The sequence below is a fragment of the Ranitomeya imitator genome, chromosome 2 (genome assembly GCF_032444005.1).
Source record: "Ranitomeya imitator isolate aRanImi1 chromosome 2, aRanImi1.pri, whole genome shotgun sequence".
In the NCBI taxonomy this organism is placed as follows: Eukaryota; Metazoa; Chordata; class Amphibia; order Anura; family Dendrobatidae; genus Ranitomeya; species Ranitomeya imitator.
In genome coordinates, this window is record NC_091283.1 from 828543860 (window position 1) to 828565359 (window position 21500).

At 44.9% G+C, this 21500-nt stretch overlaps 1 protein-coding gene across 4 annotated transcripts in view; it reads right to left on the reverse strand.

Moving 5' to 3' along the window:
* Positions 1–21500, reverse strand: part of LCOR (ligand dependent nuclear receptor corepressor) — a 119319-nt gene that overhangs the window by 49418 nt on the left and 48401 nt on the right. For all 4 annotated transcript variants that reach the window (XM_069754046.1, XM_069754047.1, XM_069754048.1 and 1 more), the window contains exon 3: positions 8116–8195. In XM_069754046.1, the coding sequence (XP_069610147.1) occupies positions 8116–8195 (80 nt within the window). The remainder of the gene's footprint in view (positions 1–8115; positions 8196–21500) is intronic.

Genomic DNA, 21500 nt, shown 5'->3' on the forward strand with positions numbered 1-21500 from the left:
CCGATTTGACCAAGAAGGGTGCTGATTTGGTTAATTGGTCTTCTGCTGCCGTGGAAGCTTTTCAGGAGTTGAAGCGTCGTTTTTGCTGTGCCCCTGTGTTGTGTCAACCTGATGTTTCTCTTCCGTTCCAGGTCGAGGTTGATGCTTCTGAGATTGGTGCAGGGGCGGTTTTGTCACAGAGAGGTTCTGGTTGCTCAGTGTTCAAACCATGTGCTTTCTTTTCCAGGAAATTTTCTGCTGCTGAGCGTAATTATGATGTGGGCAACCGAGAGTTGCTGGCCATGAAGTGGGCATTCGAGGAGTGGCGTCATTGGCTTGAGGGTGCTAAGCATCGCGTGGTGGTTTTGACTGATCATAAGAACCTTACTTATCTTGAGTCTGCCAAGCGCTTGAATCCTAGACAGGCCCGTTGGTCGTTATTTTTTGCTCGTTTTGATTTTGTGATTTCATACCTTCCGGGCTCTAAAAATGTGAAGGCGGATGCTCTGTCTAGGAGTTTTGTGCCCGACTCTCCGGGGTTATCTGAGCCGGCGAGTATCCTCAAGGAAGGAGTCATTGTGTCTGCCATCTCCCCTGATTTGCGGAGAGTGTTGCAGAAATTTCAGGCTAATAAACCTGATCGTTGTCCGGCCGAGAAACTGTTCGTCCCTGATAGGTGGACTAGTAAAGTTATCTCTGAACTTCATTGTTCGGTGCTGGCCGGTCATCCAGGAATCTTTGGTACCAGGGAGTTGGTTGCTAGATCCTTCTGGTGGCCATCTCTGTCACGGGATGTGCGTGCTTTTGTGCAGTCCTGTGGAATTTGTGCTAGGGCTAAGCCCTGCTGTTCACGTGCCAGTGGGTTGCTTTTGCCCTTGCCGGTCCCGAAGAGGCCTTGGACACATATTTCGATGGATTTCATTTCTGACCTTCCCGTTTCTCAAAAGATGTCTGTCATTTGGGTGGTCTGTGATCGCTTTTCTAAAATGGTCCATCTGGTGCCCTTGGTTAAATTGCCTTCCTCCTCTGATTTGGTGCCTTTGTTCTTCCAGCATGTGGTTCGTTTACATGGCATTCCTGAGAATATTGTTTCTGAGAGGTTCCCAGTTTGTCTCGAGGTTCTGGCGAGCCTTTTGTGGTAGGATGGGCATTGACCTATCTTTTTCCTCGGCCTTCCATCCTCAGACTAATGGCCAGACCGAACGAACCAATCAGACCTTGGAAACATATCTGAGATGTTTTGTTTCCGCTGACCAGGATGATTGGGTGTCATTTTTGCCGTTGGCTGAGTTCGCCCTTAATAATCGGGCCAGCTCGGCTACCTTGGTCTCTCCATTTTTCTGCAATTCTGGGTTCCATCCTCGTTTCTCTTCAGGACAGGTTGAGTCTTCGGACTGTCCTGGTGTGGATTCTGTGGTGGACAGGTTGCAGCAGATCTGGACTCAGGTAGTGGACAATTTGACCTTGTCCCAGGAGAAGGCTCAGCTTTTCGCTAATCGCAGACGCCGTGTGGGACCCCGACTTCGTGTTGGGGATCTGGTTTGGTTATCTTCTCGTCATATACCTATGAAGGTTTCCTCTCCTAAATTTAAACCTCGTTTTATTGGTCCGTATAGGATTTCTGAGATTCTCAATCCGGTGTCTTTTCGTCTGACCCTCCCAGACTCCTTTTCCATACATAATGTATTCCATAGGTCGTTGTTGAGGAGATACGTGGCACCTATGGTTCCATCTGTGGAGCCTCCTGCCCCTGTTTTGGTGGAGGGGGAATTGGAGTATATTGTGGAGAAGATTTTGGATTCTCGTGTCTCTAGACGGAAACTCCAGTATCTGGTCAAATGGAAGGGTTATGCTCAGGAAGATAATTCCTGGGTTTTTGCCTCTGATGTCCATGCCCCAGATCTTGTTCGTGCCTTTCATGTGGCTCATCCTGGTCGGCCTGGGGGTTCTGGTGAGGGTTCGGTGACCCCTCCTCAAGGGGGGGGTACTGTTGTGAATTCTGTGGCTGAGTTCACTTCTGTGGTCACAAGTGGTATTGCAGTCTCTGGGCTTCCTCCCTCAGGTGTTTTGGTGAGCTCGTTGGCTGCCTTGCTATTTAGCTCCACCTGAGTCTGTCTTCCTTGCTCCTTGTCAATGTTCCAGTGTTGGATCTGAGCTACTGCATCTTTCCTTGGGCCTGCTGCTCTGCTAGATAAGTGCTTCTAGTTTGTTTTCTGTTTTTTCTGTCCAGCTTGCTATTAACTTTTGCTGGAAGCTCTGAGAAGCAAAGGGGTGCACCGCCGTGCTGTTAGTTCGGCACGGTGGGTCTTTTTTGCCCCTTTGCGTGGTTTTCGTTTTAGGGTTTTTTGTAGACTGCATAGTTCTCTTTGCTATCCTCGCTCTGTCTAGAATATCGGGCCTCACTTTGCTGAATCTATTTCATTCCTACGTTTGTCTTTTCATCTTGCTAACAGTCATTATATGTGGGGGCTGCCTATTCCTTTGGGGTATTTCTCTGAGGTAAGTCAGGCTTGTATTTCTATCTTCAGGCTAGTCAGCTCCTCAGGCAGTGCCGAGTTGCATAGGTAGTTGATAGGCGCAATCCACTGCTGCTTCCAGTTGTGTGAGGATAGATCAGGTACTGCAGTCTACAGAGATTCCACGTCTCAGAGCTCATCCTATTGTTTTGGGTTATTGCCAGATCTCTGTATGTGCGCTGATTACTGCACGCTGTGTTGCCTGATTGCCAGCCATAACAAATAACCAATTTCCTCACTTTGCCAGAGTTCGAGCATGACTCTCTTGCAGACTACCTTATTGCCAGCTGCAACATTTGCGCAACACAGCGCATGTGAGGAGTATGAGAAAGCTTTGAAGCAGCTTCAACAAGATCATCTAATTGTAAAGTAGCATTTTGCTGTTCTTCTGTAGTAATATCTATTGTTCCCCCGTTACAAGACTGTGGCCTTCCATCAGAAACATACTGAATCTGAAGTTTCTTTCTAGCTGTTGTTCACCTTCATTAGTCTCATTTACCAGTTTATGTTTACTTAGGTTTGAAGCATTGTGAGTTACAATAGCAAGAGTCTGTTCTTTTTTTAGTTCATTAACCTGCAGAACTTTTTCCATTAAGGCCTGGAGAAACTGGCTGGTGTGATAAACTTTAGCATCTTTTACTGCCAGTGTCTTGGTAACAATTTTCTTGTCACAAACAAATCAAATGTTGATCATAAATAGTTCACAGATGTGTACAGGCATCCATTTTAAGAAATATAAAGAGTCTTGAGTCTTTTTAAGATATTCCTTTTGGTTAAGGGCTTCTTCAATCACTAATTTTCTAATACTTTTTCTTTCCAGAGAAACACCAAGTTTGCGGGCCATTTCTCCATTAAGAGCTGTAAAAGCTGGTCATGCAGATAATAATGGGACACCATCTTTCACAACAAGCTCTAAGAGCTGTCTTTTAACCATATCTGCTGTCATTGTTATAGTAACTGTCACTTACAAAATATCATGCAAGTGAGGTTTGAGAAGCTCTTTCCTCCTTTACATGGCGATAAGTGCTGGGCGCGTGTTTCTTGCTGTCGCTGTTATCTTTCTCAGTAACAGCTTTGAAAACTTCTGGGTATAAGCATTGGAAAGGTCTTTTTAGATTGGAAGGTCTTGTAGGAGCATTTCTATCACTGCCTGAGTATCTACGGATTTTAAGATCACAGCATTTGTTTTCATCTGTGATACACTGACAAAATATTTTTTTTATCTTGAGTTAATGTCAAATGCTCATATACAAATGACATAGTTATTAAAGGGAACCTGTCACCTGAATTTGGCGGGACTGGTTTTGGGTCATATGGGCGGAGTTTTCGGGTGTTTGATTCACCCTTTCCTTACCCACTGGCTGCAATATTGGATTGAAGTTCATTCTCTGTCCTCCATAGTACATGCCTGCGCAAGGCAAGATTGCTTTGCGCAGGCCCAAAACCAAAACCAGTCCCGCCAAATTCAGGTGACAGAGTCCCTTTAAGGTTGAAGGAAGACTTTAAGTCCATCTATGACTTCATAGGTAGCTTCTTAGGCATTTTGCAATTATATAAATTCGGTCTCAAACCATTTTTGCTCTATAAAAAAATAAGGTATATTGTAATTCCTGCAAGAGTAGGGAATCATGTATAATTTTGGATAGAAATAAAACAAGCTTTGCATAAATCAATAGTACAGATAATGACAAATAAAAAACGTTTGTAACATACACCGTATTTTTCAGATTATAAGATGCACTCTTCCCCCCAAATTTGGGGTGAAAATGGGGGTGTGTCTTATAATGCTTATATACCTTACCAGTACTGTTGCTGCATGCCGCAGGCTGGGATAAGGGGGGTGTCTGGTGGTGCGCAAGTGCCCGGCGGTGCTAGTATGGAGGGCTCTGCCAACATTTCGTGAAAGGCCAGAGCCCCCGCAAGTGCCATGGTTTCCTGTGCGGTGGACTCCGGGAAAATGGCCACCCCCAGCGGCAATTTTCCTGGAGTCAACCGCACAGGAAACCATGACACTGCGGGGGCTCTGGCCTTTCACAAAATGCTGGCAGAGCCCTCCGCAGCAGCGCCTGACCGGAGAAACCGGCAGCAGCACCGCCGGACACCCCCGTAGCACCGCTGGGAACCCACAGCACAGGAGACACCCACAGTAGCACCGCCGGACACCCCCACAGGCGCGCTTGCACATAGGAAAACCCCCTCATCCCAGCCTGTGGCATGCAGCATTACCCCACTCCTGCCTCCTATATACACACACATATATATATATATATATATATATATATATATATATATATATATATATATATATATATATATATATATATATATATATATATATATATATATATATATATATATATATATACCGTATTTTCCGCTTTGTAAGACGCACTTTATTTCCCCCAAATTTGGGGGGGAAATGTGGGTGCGTCTAACAAAGCGGATATACCGCTTACCATTACAGGCTGGGAGGAGGGGGTGTCCGCCGCCGCTACCGCCTGCCGCCGCTGTCGTCCGCCGCCACTGCCGGGGTTGTCCGCTGCTGCCCCGGGTGATGCTGAAGGCTCCGGTGCTGCGGGGGGCTCTGGCGACATATTGTGAAAGACCAGAGCCCCCCGGCAGTTCTTCCATGCGTTCCAGTATGACTAATTCCGGGAAAATGGCCGCCGGAATCTCGGGAGATGAGATTTCAGCGCTGAGATCTCATCTCTCGAGATTCCGGCGGCCATTTTCCCGGAGTTAGTTCCAGTATGACTGACTCCGGGAAAATGGCCGCCGGAATCTCGGGAGATGAGATTTCAGCGCTGAGATCTCATCTCTCGAGATTCCGGCGGCCATTTTCCCGGAATTAGTCATACTGGAACGCATGGAAGAACTGCCGGGGGGCTCTGGTCTTTCACAAAATGTCGCCAGAGCCCCCCGCAGCACCGGAGACAGCCCTACAGCACAGGAGCCCCCTGCAGACCCCTCATCCCAGCCTGCAGCAAAGGAGCCCCCTGCAGACCCCTCATCCCAGCCTGCAGCAAAGGAGCCCCCTGCAGACCCCTCATCCCAGGCTGCAGCACAGGAGCCCCCCTGCAGCACAGGAGCCCCCTGCAGACCCCCTCATCCCAGCCTGCAGCAATGCTCCACTCCTGCCTCCGGCAACGAGCCTGGGACCCTGATCCACCACAACCACAACCCCTGGTAAGTAATAAGACGCATGGATTATAAGACGCCCCACCAATTTATTAAAAAATAGTTTTTTCCTATTTTTCTCCTCAAAATTTGGGGTGCGTCTTATAATCCGGAGCGTCTTACAAAGCGAAAAATACGGTATATATATATATATATATATATATATATATACATACACACACACATTATATATATATATATATATATATATATATATATATATAGTGTGTGTGTGTATGTATATATGTATATATATATATATATATATATATATATATATACACACATACATACATACACACATATATACATACACACATATCTACACATACATACACATATATACATCACACACTAGATGGTGGCCCGATTCTAACGCATCGGGTATTCTAGAATATGCATGTCCACGTAGTATATTGCCCAGCCACGTAGTAAATTGCGCAGCCACATAGTAAATTGCGCAGCCACATAGTAAATTGCCCAGCCACATAGTAAATTGCGCAGCCACATAGTAAATTGCGCAGCCACATAGTAAATAGCGCAGCCACATAGTAAATTGCGCAGCCACATAGTAAATTGCGCAGCCACATAGTAAATTGCGCAGCCACATAGTAAATTGCGCAGCCACATAGTAAATTGCGCAGCCACATAGTAAATTGCGCAGCCACATAGTAAATTGCGCAGCCACATAGTATATTGCCCAGTGACGTAGTATATTGGCCAGCCACATAGTATATTGCCCAGTGACGTAGTATATTGGCCAGCCACATAGTAAATTGCGCAGCCACATAGTAAATTGCGCAGCCACATAGTATATTGCCCAGTGACGTAGTATATTGGCCAGCCACATAGTAAATTGCCCAGTGATGTTGAATATTGGCCAGCGACGTAGTATATTGGCCAGCGACGTAGTATATTGGCCAGCGACGTAGTATATTGGCCAGCGACGTAGTATATTGGCCAGCGACGTAGTATATTGGCCAGCGACGTAGTATATTGGCCAGCGACGTAGTATATTGGCCAGCGACGTAGTATATTGCCCAGCGACGTAGTATATTGCCAAGCGACGTAGTATATTGCCAAGCGACGTAGTATATTGCCCAGCGTCGTAGTATATTGCCCAGCGACGTAGTATACAGCACAGAGCCACGTAGCATATTGCACAGTGACGTAGTATACAGCACAGAGCCACGTAGTATATTGCACAGTGAAGTAGTATACAGCACAGAGCCACGTAGTATATTGCCCAGTGATGTAGTATATTGCCCAGCTACGTAGTATACAGCACAGAGCCACGTAGTATATTGCACAGCCACGTAGTATATTGTACAGCCACGTAGTATATTGGCCAGTCACGTAGTATATTGGCCAGCCACGTAGTATATTGGCCAGCCACGTAGTATATTGGCCAGCCACGTAGTATATTGGCCAGCCACGTATGTCACAGGTTAAAAAAATAAACATACTCACCTTCGGATCCGAGGGCCCCTTGTAGTTGTAACATACTCACCTTCGAATCTGACGCAGGCGATGAGCGCGCGGCTGCTGCCATCTTCCGTTCCCAGGATGCATTGCAAAGTTACCCAGATGACTTAGTGGTCTCGCGAGGCCGCTAAGTCTTCTGGGTAATTCCGCAATGCATCGCCGGGAACGGAAGATGGCGGCCGGCGCGAGTGGCTCGGCGGACAACGGAGAGTGATTATAGCAGGTATTTATTATTTTTAACATTAGATTTTTTACTATTGATGCCGCATAGGCAGCATCAATAGTAAAAATTGAGGACACACAGGGTTAATAGCGGTGGTAACGGAGTCCGTTACCCGCGGCATAACGCAGTCCATTACCGCCGGCATTAACCCTGTGTTAGCGGTGGCTGGAGGGGAGTATGCGGGCGCCGGGCAGTGACAGCGGGGAGTAAGGAGCGGCCATTTTCTTTCGGACTGTGCCCGTCACTGATTGGTTGTGGCTTTTTTTCCGCGACCAATCAGCGACTTGGATTTCCTTGACAGACAGAGGCCACGACCAATGAATATCCGTGACAGACAGACGGACAGAAAGACGGAAGTGACCCTTAGACAATTATATAGTAGATATATACATACACACCACGTACGTGTGTGTGTGTGTGTGTGTGTGTGTGTGTGTGTGTGTGTGTGTGTGTGTGTGTGTGTGTATGTATATATATATATATATATATATATATATATATATATATATATATATATATATATATATCTCTCTCTATCTATCACGAGTCAGACCATTTTATACCGACTCCACCAAGATGGATAAATGGATACCAACTCTGACTCCACTGCCCTGCATCCCACATCTCAATTGAACATGACCTTTTCAACTGTATTAACTATGTAACTGATATAATAATTATATGGAATAAAAAAAATAAAAATCAAGTAAAAAATGTGAAGATAGGACTCAGTACCTTAACTTTTTCTCTTCTTAAGCAGCAGAAAAGGCAATTCTCATCAAAGGACCAATCACATACTCCTGAAGGTTCACAGTCTAGAATAAGAAGGAAGGGGTGGAAAGAAAAAGCCAAATGTTAAACATTGAATCCTCACACAAACCTAAACCAAGCAACATGTTACTAGTTGTAAAGTTATTGAAGGAGGAAGTTGTGGTAAAATTAAATGAAATTTCCTGGTCTTGGCATCATTCTAAAGTTTATTATATTAAGCTTTAACATTTGTAATCATTTAAATTTAATTTATGATGAGTGGGATAGAGCAGCAAATATGATTTATATACATGCCATCAACTCACTGACTTCACATCCTAATAAATGTGCCTCTTAACTACAACATGAAAAGTCAGCGAATCATCATCCCTTAATCATGATCCTGGGTCTACTGCTACCTACCAGCATTCAACTCCAGATGCTAGCTTTAATATAACAAAAGGAATTGAATGAGGTCAGTGTTTGCAATGGCTGCATAAACTCCTTGCATCCCTTTGTCAATGGTAATAGCTGTATGAAAGGAGTGTGACAAAAGTGAGATTGCTTCCTCTGTCACTCCATCCATTCCCTGCAGCAACCATGGCTGTTATGTTGATCAAAGTACTAGTAATGGCCTCTGGGCCATATATCAAACTCTAGTCACTGTCTTAAGGCTGCATGTCTGTGTAACAGTGACAGGCTTGATAATGCTCTGCACTACAAAAGCAGTGCAATGTACCAACAATGGGTTGTAGGGATTACTTGCACAAATCCGCTTGTAGAATTACGAATATATAATATGTCTTATATACTAGGTTCTTCAAAGTAGCCACCTTTTGCTTTAATGACTGCTTTGCACACTCTTGGCATTCTCTTGATGAGCTTCAAGAGGTAGTCACAGGAAAGGGTCTTCCAACAATCTTGAAGGAGTTCCCAGAGATGCTTAGCACTTGTTGGCTCTTTTGCCTTCACTCTGCGGTCCAGCTCACCCCAAATCATCTCGATTGGGTTCAGGTCTGGTGACTGTGGAGGCCAGGTCATCTGGCGTAGCACCCCATCACTCTCCTTCTTGGTCAAATAGCCCTTACACAGCCTGGAGGTGTGCTTGGGGTCATTGTCCTGTTGAAAAACAAATGATGGTCCAACTAAACGCAAACTGGATGGAATAGCATGCTGCTGCAAGATGCTGTGGTAGCCATGCTGGTTCAGTATGCCTTTTAATAAATCCCCAACAGTGTCACCAGCAAAGCACCCCCACACCATCACACCTCCTCCTCCATGCTTCACGGTGGGAACCTGGCATGTCGAGTCCATCCGTTCACTTTTTCTGCCCAAACAAGTCTCTTCTGCTTGTTGACTGTCCTTAGCAGTGGTTTCCTAGCAGCTATTTTACCATGAAGGCCTGCTGCACAAAGTCTCCTCTTAACAGTTGTTGTAGAGATGTGTCTGCTGCTGGAACTCTATGTGGCATTGACCTGGTCTCTAATCTGAGCTGCTGTTAACCTGCGATTTCTGAGGCTGGTGACTCGGATAAACTTATCCTCAGAAGCAGAGGTGACTCTTGGTCTTCCTTTCCTGGGGCGGTCCTCATGTGAGCCAGTTTCTTTGTAGCGCTTGATGGTTTTTGCCACTGCACTTGGGGACACTTTAAAAGTTTGCCCAATTTTTCAGACTGACTGGTCTTCATTTCATAAAGTAATGATGGCCACTTGTTTTTCTTTACTTAGCTACTTTCTTCTTGCCATAATACCAATTCTAACAGTCTATTCAGTAGGACTATCAGCTGTGTATCCACCAGACTTCTGCTCAACACAACTGATGATCCCAACCCCATTTATAAGGCAAGAAATCCCACTTATTAAACCTGACAGGGCACACCTGTGAAGTGAAAACCATTCCCGGTGACTAAATCTAGAAGCTCATCAAGAGAATGCCAAGAGTGTGCAAAGCAGTCATCACAGCAAAAGGTGGCTACTTTGAAGAACCTAGAATATAAGACATATTTTCAGTTGTTTCACACTTTTTTGTTAAGTATATAATTCCACATGTGTTAATGCATAGTTTTGATTCCTTCAGTGTGAATGTACAATTTTTACAATTTTCACAGTCATGAAAATACAGAAGAATCTTTAAATGAGAAGGTGTGTCCAAAATTTTGGTCTGTGAGAGATTATATATATATATATATATATATATATATATATATATATATATATATATATATATATATATATATATACACACACACACACACAGTACATGCCCGAGTACAAGCAGAGACCCCCTATTTTGCCACAAAAACAAAACAAAACAGGGAAAATGTAATGACTCGAGTTTAAGCCTAGGGTGGGAAATGCAGCAGCTATTGGTAAATTTCAAAAATAAAAATAGATACCAATAAAACTAATTGAGACATCAGTAGGTTAAGTGTTTTTGAATATCCATATTGAATCAGGAGCCCCCATATAATGCTCCATAGAGTTCATAATGGGCCCCATAAGATGCTCCATACAAAATACCCCCCATATAATGCTCCATAAAGTTCATGATGGGCCCCATAAGATGCTCCACACAAAATACACCCCATATAATGCTGCCCAAAGGTGGATTATGGCCCCATAAGATGTTCCATAGAAAATGTGCCCTATATAATGCTGCACAAAGGTTGATTATGGCCCATAGAAGCATTTGCCCCATATTCTGCGATACAAAAAAAAACAAAAAAACACTCACCTCTTGTCCTGAGCAGGCGAGGACACTGCTGCCCGCCGCTCTGTCTTCTGCGTCCTCTGCAGTGACTGTTCAAGCAGAGGGCGACACGCACACTAAACACGTCATCGCTCCCTCTGACCTGAACAGTCACAGCCAGAGGACACGGAAGACGGAGCGCAGTGGTGGAACGGGAACAGGTTTATATCAGATTGCTCACCCTCCCGGCGCGGTCCCTGGGAGCTTCTCACTGACAGATGGTCTCCGGCAGCTTGTTCCGGTGTTCAGCGGTCACATCGTACCGCTCATTAAAGTAATGCATATGCAGCTCCACCCCTATGGGAGTGGAGTCGCTTCCATATTACTTTAATGAGCAGTACCACGTGACCGCTGAGTACAGGAAAAGCTGCAGGCACCGGAGAAGCAGGGACATGCAGAGGGGCACCGGAGAAGCAGGAACATGCAGAGGGGCACCGGGAGCATATGAGTATGATTGACAGCTGTCACTCCCCCAGAGTAAACATGTTTTCTTTTCTCATTTCACCTCTCAAATGCAGAGATATTAGCAATCAAATATTTGGCATCTAATGGGTTAACTTTAGTAAAGTCCAAGTGGGTGTTATTAGAACAGCACATAACCTTAGCGAAAATTTCCACACTTCTGAGCTGTGAAATATATCTTCACTTCTGATGTAGCCTGTACACTCCAGTGGGCAGGACCTGTGGACTCTAGTCATGTGACCCTAATGACCATCACAGGTTCTTTTGCACTTCTGTTTCTCTGTGCTAATGATTGGTTTGCGCCCTACAGGAAGACATACGTAACACGCCCCCAGGGAAAACTATAACACCCACTTGCGCTTAACTAAATTTAACTTATTAGGTGCCAAATATTTGATTGCTCACATATCTCCAAAACGGAGAGCAGAATTATGGCTGAACATACCAGGCAAAGCACATGCTAAAATAACAGTAATGGCTCATATTTGGCTACTGAAACCTCTAGGCATGTTACACCGACATGGTCATCATGGAGTAGATGTTAGGATAATGCTTCCATCAACTAAATTCAATCAACAAAGAGATGATTGCTAACCTTCTCCCCGCCCCCCATTTAACCATTTTCTATAGGTGTGTACCATGTAACTGTACCAGTGTCTTGCATAAAATGCTATATGCCAACAATATTGTTTGTGAAATACATTTTGTTTCAAATAATTCCATCGTAATCCCTTTCATTCTTTATGTCTGATAGTTAGATTGATATATTTTTCTGTGATAAGAATAATGTGCTCGGTATAAAAGCACAATATGAATAAAAGATGTTGTCCAATTCTTTATTTTATATCCTATTGGAGAATTCTGAGTTCGTAAAGATTTGTGCCAGGTTCAGATTCCTTATCTTTTGTCCATGGTGGCTACAGGAAGAATCTATCAAGTCTGGTGGTACTGCAGGAAAACTGACCACATATGACCGGTCACCGCAGCAGGTTATAGATGATCAATGGGGATTCTTACATTCTTGTTTATAGTCATGGCATTGTCCAAAGTTGTTTTAGGTATTAGGCTATGTGCACACGTTGCGGATTTGTGTGCGGCTTCTACCGCGCAGATTCAGAAAAATCCGCAGGTAAGAACGCCCTGCCTTTTACCTGCGGGTTTTTTTGCAGATTTTACATGTGTTTTTACACCTGCAAACCCCTATTAAGGAATAGGTGCAAAAAACGTTGTGGAATCTGCACAAAAAAAATATTGACATGCTGCAGAAAATAAACCGCAGCAAATCTGCGCGGAATTGTCCGAGGCATGTGCACAGCGGATTTGGTTTTCCATAGCTTTAAATGCTACTGTAAAACAGATGCAGATCCGCAACCAAATCCACAATGTGTGCACACACCCTTAATCCCTTTTGACGTACTATCCCGTCAAGGTGACCTGGGACTTAATTCCCAGGGAAGGGATGGTACTTCATAGCGATCAGCCACGCTCACGGGGGAGCGTGGCCGGGTTTCAGCTGACTATCGCAGCTGACATCCAGCACTATGTGCCAGGAGCGGTCACGGACCGCCCCTGGCACATTAACCCCCGGCACACTGCGATCAAACATGATCGCAGCGTTCCAGGGGCATAGGGAAGCATCGTGCAGGGAGGGGACTCCCTGTGTGCTTCCCTGAGACCCTCGGTACAAGGAGATGTGCTCACTATGTACCGAGCGTCTCCTCCCTGCAGGCCCCGGATCCAAAATGGCCACGGGGCTGCATCCGGGTCCTGCAGGGAGGTGGTTTACCAAGCGCCAGCTCAGAGCAGGCGCTGGTAAGCCAGGAGCAGTGCACATCAGATCGCTGATCTGTCACAGTGCTCTGCAAAGTGTCAGATCAGTGATCTGACCTTATAACATGATGCCCCCAGGGGCAATGTTATAAAGTAAAAAAAAAAAAATATTTAGATGAGTTTAAAAAAAAAAAAAAAAAGAAAACCTAAATAAAGAAGAAAAAAAAAATCGTTCCCATAAATACATTCCTTTATCTAAATAAAAAAAAAACAACACAATTAAAGTACACATTTAGTATCGCCGCATCTTTAACAGCTCGACCTATAAAACTGTCCCACTAGTTAACCCCTTCAGTGAACACCATAGAAGAAAAAGAAAAGAAAAAAAAACACCCAAGGCAAAAACCATCGCTTTATTATCATATCGCCGAACAAAGTGGAATAGCACGCAATCAAAAACACAGATATAAATAACCATGGTACCGCTGAAAATGTCATCTTGTCCCGCAAAAAACGAGCTGCCATACAGCGTCATCAGCAAAAATATAAAAAAGCTGCGAGTAAGGAAGGAGACTGCAGCACTCACCGATCTTCAGTGCAAGTAATACTTTATTGCAGTAAAATCTTCACGGCTCGGGGGAGCATATACAGCAGAGTGTACAGGTCAAACGACGGCCGTTTCGCGCTGCTCAAGCGCTTCAACAGGTTTGTGAAACGGCCGTCGTTTGACCTGTACACTCTGCTGTATATGCTCCCCCGAGCCGTGAAGATTTTACTGGAATAAAGTTTTACCTGCACTGAAGATCGGTGAGTGCTGCCGTCTCCTTCCTTACTCGCAGCTGCATTGTGATGTTTTCTCGGTTCAGCACCCGAGATCTAGTGGCCGGCTCATGCTGACAGCCTGTGGGTTCATGAGTTCAGCGTCTTGGTGGTGTGGTCAGCTGTTTCTTGATTGACTAAAAATATAAAAAAGTTATAGTCCTCAGAATAAAGCGATGCAAAAATAAATCTATTTTCTATAAAATAGTTTATCATCGCATAAAAGCGCCAAAACATAAAAAAAATAAATGAGTTATCACTGTAATCGTGCTGACCTGAAGAATAATACTGCTTTATCCATTTTACCAAATGCGGGACGGTATAAACGCCCACCCCTCAAAATAAATTCATGAATAGCTGGTTTTTGGTCATACTGCTTCACAAAAATCAAAATAAAAAGTGATCAAAAAATGTCACGCGCCCGAAAACGACAACTCGTCTCGCAAAACACAAGACCTCACATGCCTCTGTGGACCAAAGTTTGGAAAAAAATTATAGCTCTCAAAATGTGGTAACACAAAAAAAAGCGTCTTTTAGTGTGTGACAGCTGCCAATCATAAAAACCCGCTATAAAAGTAAATCAAACCCCCCTTCATCACCCCCTTAGTTAGGGAAAAATAAAAAATTAAAAAAATGTATTTATTTCCATTTTCCCATTAGGGTTAGGGCTAGGGTTTGGATTACATTTACGGTTGGGATTAGGGTTAAAGGGACTCTGTCACCTGAATTTGGAGGGAACAATCTTCAGCCATAGGGGCGGGGTTATCGGGTGTTTTATTCACCCTTTCCTTACGCGCTGGCTGCAATATTGGACTGAAGTTCATTCTCTGTCCTCCGTAGTACATGCCTGAACAAGGCAATCTTGCCTTGCGCAGGTGTGTACTATGGAGGACAGAGAATGAACTTCAATCCAATATTGGAGCCAGCATGCAGCCAGCGGGTAAGGAAAGGGTGAATCAAACACCCGAAAACCCCGCCCCTATGGCTGAAGATTGTTCCCTCCAAATTCAGGTGACAGACTCCCTTTAAGGGGTGTGTCTGGGTTAGGGGTGTGGTTAGGGTTATGGTTGGGATTAGAGGTGTGTTGGAGTTAGTGGTGTGGTTAGGGTTGGGGGTGCGGATGAGATTAGGGGTGTGTTTGGGTTAGGGTTTCAGTTAGAATTGGGGATTTCCAATCACAGCACATCAGGGCTCTCCAAACGCGACATGGCGTCCGATCTCAATTCCAGCCAATTCTGCGTTGAAAAAGTAAAACAGTGCTCCTTCCCTTCCGAGCTCTCCTGTGTGCCCAAACAGGGGTTTACCCCAACATATGGGGTATCAGCGTACAAATTGAACAACAACTTCTAGGGTCCAATTTCTCTTGTTACCCTTGGGAAAATAAAAATTTGGGGGGGCTAAAAAAAAACATTTTTGTGGGGAAAAAAAGATTTTTTATTTTCACGGCTCTGCATTATAAACTGTAGTGAAATACTTGGGGATTCAAAGTTCTCACAACACATCTAGATAAGTTCCTTGGGAGGTCTAGTTTCCAATATGGGGTCACTTGTGGGGGGTTTCTACTGTTTAGGTACATCAGGGGCTCTGGCAAATGCAACATGACGCCTGCAGACCAATCCATCTAAGTCTGCATTCCAAATGGTGCTCCTTCTCTTCTGAGCCTAAACAGTGGTTACCCCCCACATATGGGGTATCAGCATACTCAGGACAAATTGCACAACAGCTTTTGGGGTCCAATTTCTCCTGTTACCCTTGGGGAAAAAACTGGGGGCTAAAAAATAATTTTTATTTTCACGGCTCTGCGTTATAAACTGTAGTGAAACACTTGGGGGTTCAATGCTCTCACAACACATCTAGATAAGATGCTTAGGGGGTCTACTTTCCAAAATGGTGACACTTGTGGGGGGTTTCAATGTTTAGGCACATCAGGGGCTCTGCAAACGCAACATGGCGTCCCATTTCAATTCCAGCCAATTTTGCAATGAAAAGTCAAACGGCGCTCCTTCCCTTCCGAGCTCTGCCATGCGCCTAAACAGTGGTTTACCCCCACATATGGGGTATCTGGGTACTCAGGACAAATTGTACAACAACTTTTGGGGCCCATTTTCTCCAGTTACCCTTGGTAAAATAAAACAAATTGGAGCTGAAGTAAATTTTTCATGAAAAAAAAGTTAAATGTTCATTTCTTTTTAAACATTCCAAAAATTCCTGTGAAACATCTGAAGGGTTAATAAACTTCTTGAATGCGGTTTTGAGCACCTTGAGGGGTGCAGTTTTTAGAATGGTGTCACACTTGGTTATTTTCTATCATATAGACCCCTCAAAATGACTTCAAATGAGATGTGATCCCTAAAAAAAAATGGTGTTGTAAAAATGAGAAATTGCTAGTCAACTTTTAACCCTTATAACTCCCTAACAAAAACAAAAAAAATTTTTTCCCAAAATTGTGCTGATGTAAAGTAGACATGTGGGAAATGTTACTTATTAAGAATTTTATGTGACATATCTCTTTGATTTAAGGGCATAAAAATCTAAAGTTAGAAATTGCGAAATTTTCAAAATTTTTGCCAAATTTCAGTTTTTTCACAAATAAACGCAGGTAATATCAAAGAAATGTTACCACTATCATGAAGCCCAATATGTCACGAGAAAACAGTGTCAGAATCACCGGGATACGTTGAAGCGTTCCAGAGTTATAACCTCATAAAGGGACAGTGGTCAGAATTGTAAAAATTGGCCCGGTCATTAACGTGCAAACCACCCTTGGGGCTTAAGGGGTTAAAGTGCTGTTATGAAGAGAGGGGAAAGCAAAAAGAAAAGCAAACAACATTTTTAATTGTGTAGGCTGCAGTAGTGACCGGTAGACTATCAGTGGTGGGTGGTCTCATAGGCAAGGCGTAGAATGCTTAGAAGCTCTTCTTTATAGAGCTTGTAAACTCAGCAGATGGCCGGATAGCGGGATCTGGCTAGATTCAGAGCGAATGTACACTTAATGGAGCAAAGGTAAAGCAGCCTCTGTTTGCAGCATGGGAAAGTCTACAGTTTGGACCAGAGGAGCGCCCTTACTGATGGTCCAAATAGTTAATATGAACATCCCTTACCCACGGGCAAGCCCAATAACCCAATTTGAGACAACACCTCTAAATAGTCATCTGACATTTACAGTCAGTAAAACAACTACAACAGTACTGGAGTTTTAAGATTGGAGTGTTTGATTATTGTAGTAGTGGAATATATTATTTTATAGTATAGTGCCCTCCCCAAGCCATTCAGTTTGTATCACAGGTCTCCTGAATGCAAGTGTTACAGTTTCACATAAGTCTATGAAGCTGTGAAGCTCGGGTCAGGAGAGCCATGGCGAGTCCATGCTTGGATTGATTTACAAGGGCGGCCCGTGGACCGAGACAGCCTTGGGGCTGGAAACCAGAGAGCCGCATGGTGCCTGCTCGCTGTCTCCATCTGCGCTGCTGACTCCTTTGGTGGAGGGGAGGCCTCTGGCCATTTCCTGCACCAATCAGCGCGCAAAACAGCTTTCATCGCATCAGCTGTGCACTCCAGAGAGTCCGCGGACCGGAGGCACAGAAGCAGAGCGCCGGGGAACGGGACTGAGGCGAGTATGTGGTGGTCTTTTTATTTCAGTGTGTATGGGATGGCTGTGTGGGGCTCATGCAGTGTGTATGGGATGGCTGTGTGGGGCTCATGCAGTGTGTATGGGATGGCTGTGTGGGGCTCATGCAGTGTGTATGGGATGGCTGTGTGGGGCTCATGCAGTGTGTGTGGGATGGCTGTGTGGGGCTCATGCAGTGTGTGTGGGATGGCTGTGTGGGGCTCATGCAGTGTGTATGGGATGGCTGTGTGGGGCTCATGCAGTGTGTATGGGATGGCTGTGTGGGGCTCATGCAGTGTGTATGGGATGGCTGTGTGGGGCTCATGCAGTGTGTATGGGATGGCTGTGTGGGGCTCATGCAGTGTGTATGGGATGGCTGTGTGGGGCTCATGCAGTGTGTGTGGGATGGCCGTGTGGGGCTCATGCAGTGTGTGTGGGATGGCTGTGTGGGGCTCATGCAGTGTGTGTGGGATGGCCGTGTGGGGCTCATGCAGTGTGTGTGGGATGGCCGTGTGGGGCTCATGCAGTGTGTATGGGATGGCCGTGTGGGGCTCATGCAGTGTGTGTGGGATGGCTGTGTGGGGCTCATGCAGTGTGTATGGGATGGCTGTGTGGGGCTCATGCAGTGTGTATAGGGAGGCTGTGTGGGGCTCATGCCGTATATGGGGGAGGCTGTGTGGGGCTCATGCCGCATATGGGGGGGAGGCGGTGTGGGGCTCATACGATATACAGAAGAGGCTGCACTCTGGTTCAACCGATATATAGGGGGATGTCAGTATACTTAATTCTGCTCAATATTAAGTGATTGAATTAATATTAATAAAATTATCAATAATATAATAGATCGATATTAATATTGAGCAAAATTAAAGGGAACCGGTCACCCCCAAAATCGATGGTGATGTAAGCCCACCGTCATCAGGGGCTTATCTACAGCATTCTGTAATGCTGTAGATAAGCCGCCAATGTTAACTGAAAGAGGAGAAAAAGATGTTAGATTATACTCACCCAGGGGCGGTCCTGCTCCGATGGGTGTCTCAGGTCCGCTCCGGTGCCTCCCATCTTCATTCCATGACGTTCTCTTTTGGTCTTCACGCCGCGGCTCCGGCACAGGCGTACTTTATCTGCCCTGTTGAGGGCAGAGCAAAGTACTGCAGTGCGCAGGCGCTGGGCCTCTCTGACCTTTCCGGTGCCTGCGCACTGCAGTACTTTCCTCTGCCCTCAACAGGGCAGATAAAGTACACCTGCGCCGGAGCCGTGGCGTGAAGACCAGAAGAGGACGTCATGGAATGAAGATGGGAGGCGCCGGAGCGGACCTGAGACACCCATTTGACCAGACCGCAGCGAGACCGCCCCTGGGTGAGTATAATCTAACCTCTTTTTCTCCTCTTTCAGGTAACATTGGCGGCTTATCTACAGCATTACAGAACTGGTACCCTTTAATTTTTGCCCAATGGTTCGGCCCTCCACAACAGTCACAGTCTATGTGCCCACGTTGCAGAAATTCTGCGGAAATGTCCGCAGCATTTCCGCAACTCCCTGAATTTGCATGCGATTTCCACAAAGCACAAGCGCTTTTAGCTTGCAGAATGCTTGCGTTCTCCAAGCGATTTGAAGCATCGCTTGGAAAAGTGATTGACAGGTTGGTCACACTTGTCAAGCATAGTGCTTGACAAGTAACATAGTAACATAGTTAGTAAGGCCGAAAAAAGACATTTGTCCATCCAGTTCAGCCTATATTCCATCATAATAAATCCACAGATCTACATCCTTCTACAGAACCTAATAATTGTATGATACAATATTGTTCTGCTCCAGGAAGACATCCAGGCCTCTCTTGAACCCCTCGACTGAGTTCGCCATCACCACCTCCTAAGGCAAGCAATTCCAGATTCTCACTGCCCTAACAGTAAAGAATCCTCTTCTATGTTGGTGGAAAAACCTTCTCTCCTCCAGACGCAAAGAATGCCCCCTTGTGCCCGTCACCTTCCTTGGTATAAACAGATCCTCAGCGAGATATTTGTATTGTCCCCTTATATACTTATACATGGTTATTAGATCGCCCCTCAGTCGTCTTTTTTCTAGACTAAATAATCCTAATTTCGCTAATCTGGGTATTGTAGTTCTCCCATCCCCTTTATTAATTTTGTTGCCCTCCTTTGTACTCTCTCTAGTTCCATTATATCCTTCCTGAGCACCGGTGCCCAAAACTGGACACAGTACTCCATGTGCGGTCTAACTAGGGATTTGTACAGAGGCAGTATAATGCTCTCATCATGTATCCAGACCTCTTTTAATGCACCCCATGATCCTGTTTGCCTTGGCAGCTGCTGCCTGGCACTGGCTGCTCCAGGTAAGTTTATCATTAACTAGGATCCCCAAGTCCTTCTCCCTGTCAGATTTACCCAGTGGTTTCCCGTTCTTCCCATGTGTATAACCTTACATTTATCATTGTTAAACCTCATCTGCCACCTTTCAGCCCAAGTTTTCAACTTATCCAGATCCATCTGTAGCAGAATACTATCTTCTCTTGTATTAACTGCTTTACATAGTTTTGTATCATCTGCAAATATCGATATTTTAGTGTGTAAACCTTCTACCAGATCATTAATGAATGTGTTGAAGAGAACAGGTCCCAATACTGACCCCTGCGGTACCCCACTGGTCACAGCGACCCAGTTAGAGACTATACCATTTATAACCACCCTCTGCTTTCTATCACTAAGCCAGTTACTAACCCATTTACACACATTTTCCCCCAGACCAAGTGTGGCCAACTTTTTACTATTGATGCTGCCTATGTATGTATGATGGAATATAGGCTGAACTGGATGGACAAATGTCTTTTTTCGGCCTTACTAACTATGTTACTATGTAGCATCAATAGTAAAAGATAGAATGTTAAAAATAAAAAAAAAAAAGGTATTCTCACCTTCCGACGGCGCCCGATCTCCTCAGCAGCGCTCCCGCTACGTTCCGTTCCCAGGGCTGCTTTGCACGAAGGACCTTTGTGACGTCAAGGTCGCGCAACCGCGACGTCATCTCAAGTGATTCGCGCATTGCATCCCTGGGAACGGAAGCCGCCGCGTGCACCGCTGAGAGGCGGGAGGACTCCGGAGGCCATCAGAAGGTAAGTATAACCCTATTTTTTTATTTTAATTCTTTTTTTTTTTTACATGAATATGGATCCCAGGGCCTGAAGGAGTCTCCTCTCCTCCAAACCCTGGGGACCATCTGCACATGAAACGCTCACTTTACGCTTGGTGGGCATAGCTACATGCGTAAAGTGAGCGTTTCAATGCAATCCTATGGCTGCAGAATCACCGAGATTCCACGGAAATAATGAACATGCTGCGATTCCTCAGCGGGAAAATCTGCAGCATGGGCACAGCAACTGCAAAATCCCATTGGATTGCATGGGAATCGTTTCAGCGTTTTTAAACATTTCCACTGCGGCAAAAAACGCGGCAGAAACGCATAAAAAAACGCAACGTGGGCACACAGCCTCATGTGGCCTCTCGGGAAAATTAATTGCCCACACCTGCACTACATGATACACTAAGCAGCGATAATATCCTGAACACATGCCCATACTTTTCTCATAATTAGGAGCTCCAGAGTTCAGCATTTCACATATAAATTTTTATTACTTTATTTTTTTAAAGTCCTTTCTAAATGAAACTACCATACTTTCTGCAACATATTAAGGCTGTGTGCACACGTTCAGGATTTCCTGCAAAAAATTCATGAGCAAAAACAGGACATTTTCTGCAAGAAATCCACATGCGTTTTTCTCGCGTTTTTGGTGCGGTTTTTTTGAGGATTTTTCCAGAGGTTCCCAATGCAATAATATTGTGGGAAATCCGCAAAATTAATGAACATGCTGCGTTTTTTACCGCGATGCATTTTTTTAGCGGAAAAAAAAAACACATCATGTGCACAAAAATTGCGGAATGCATTCTAA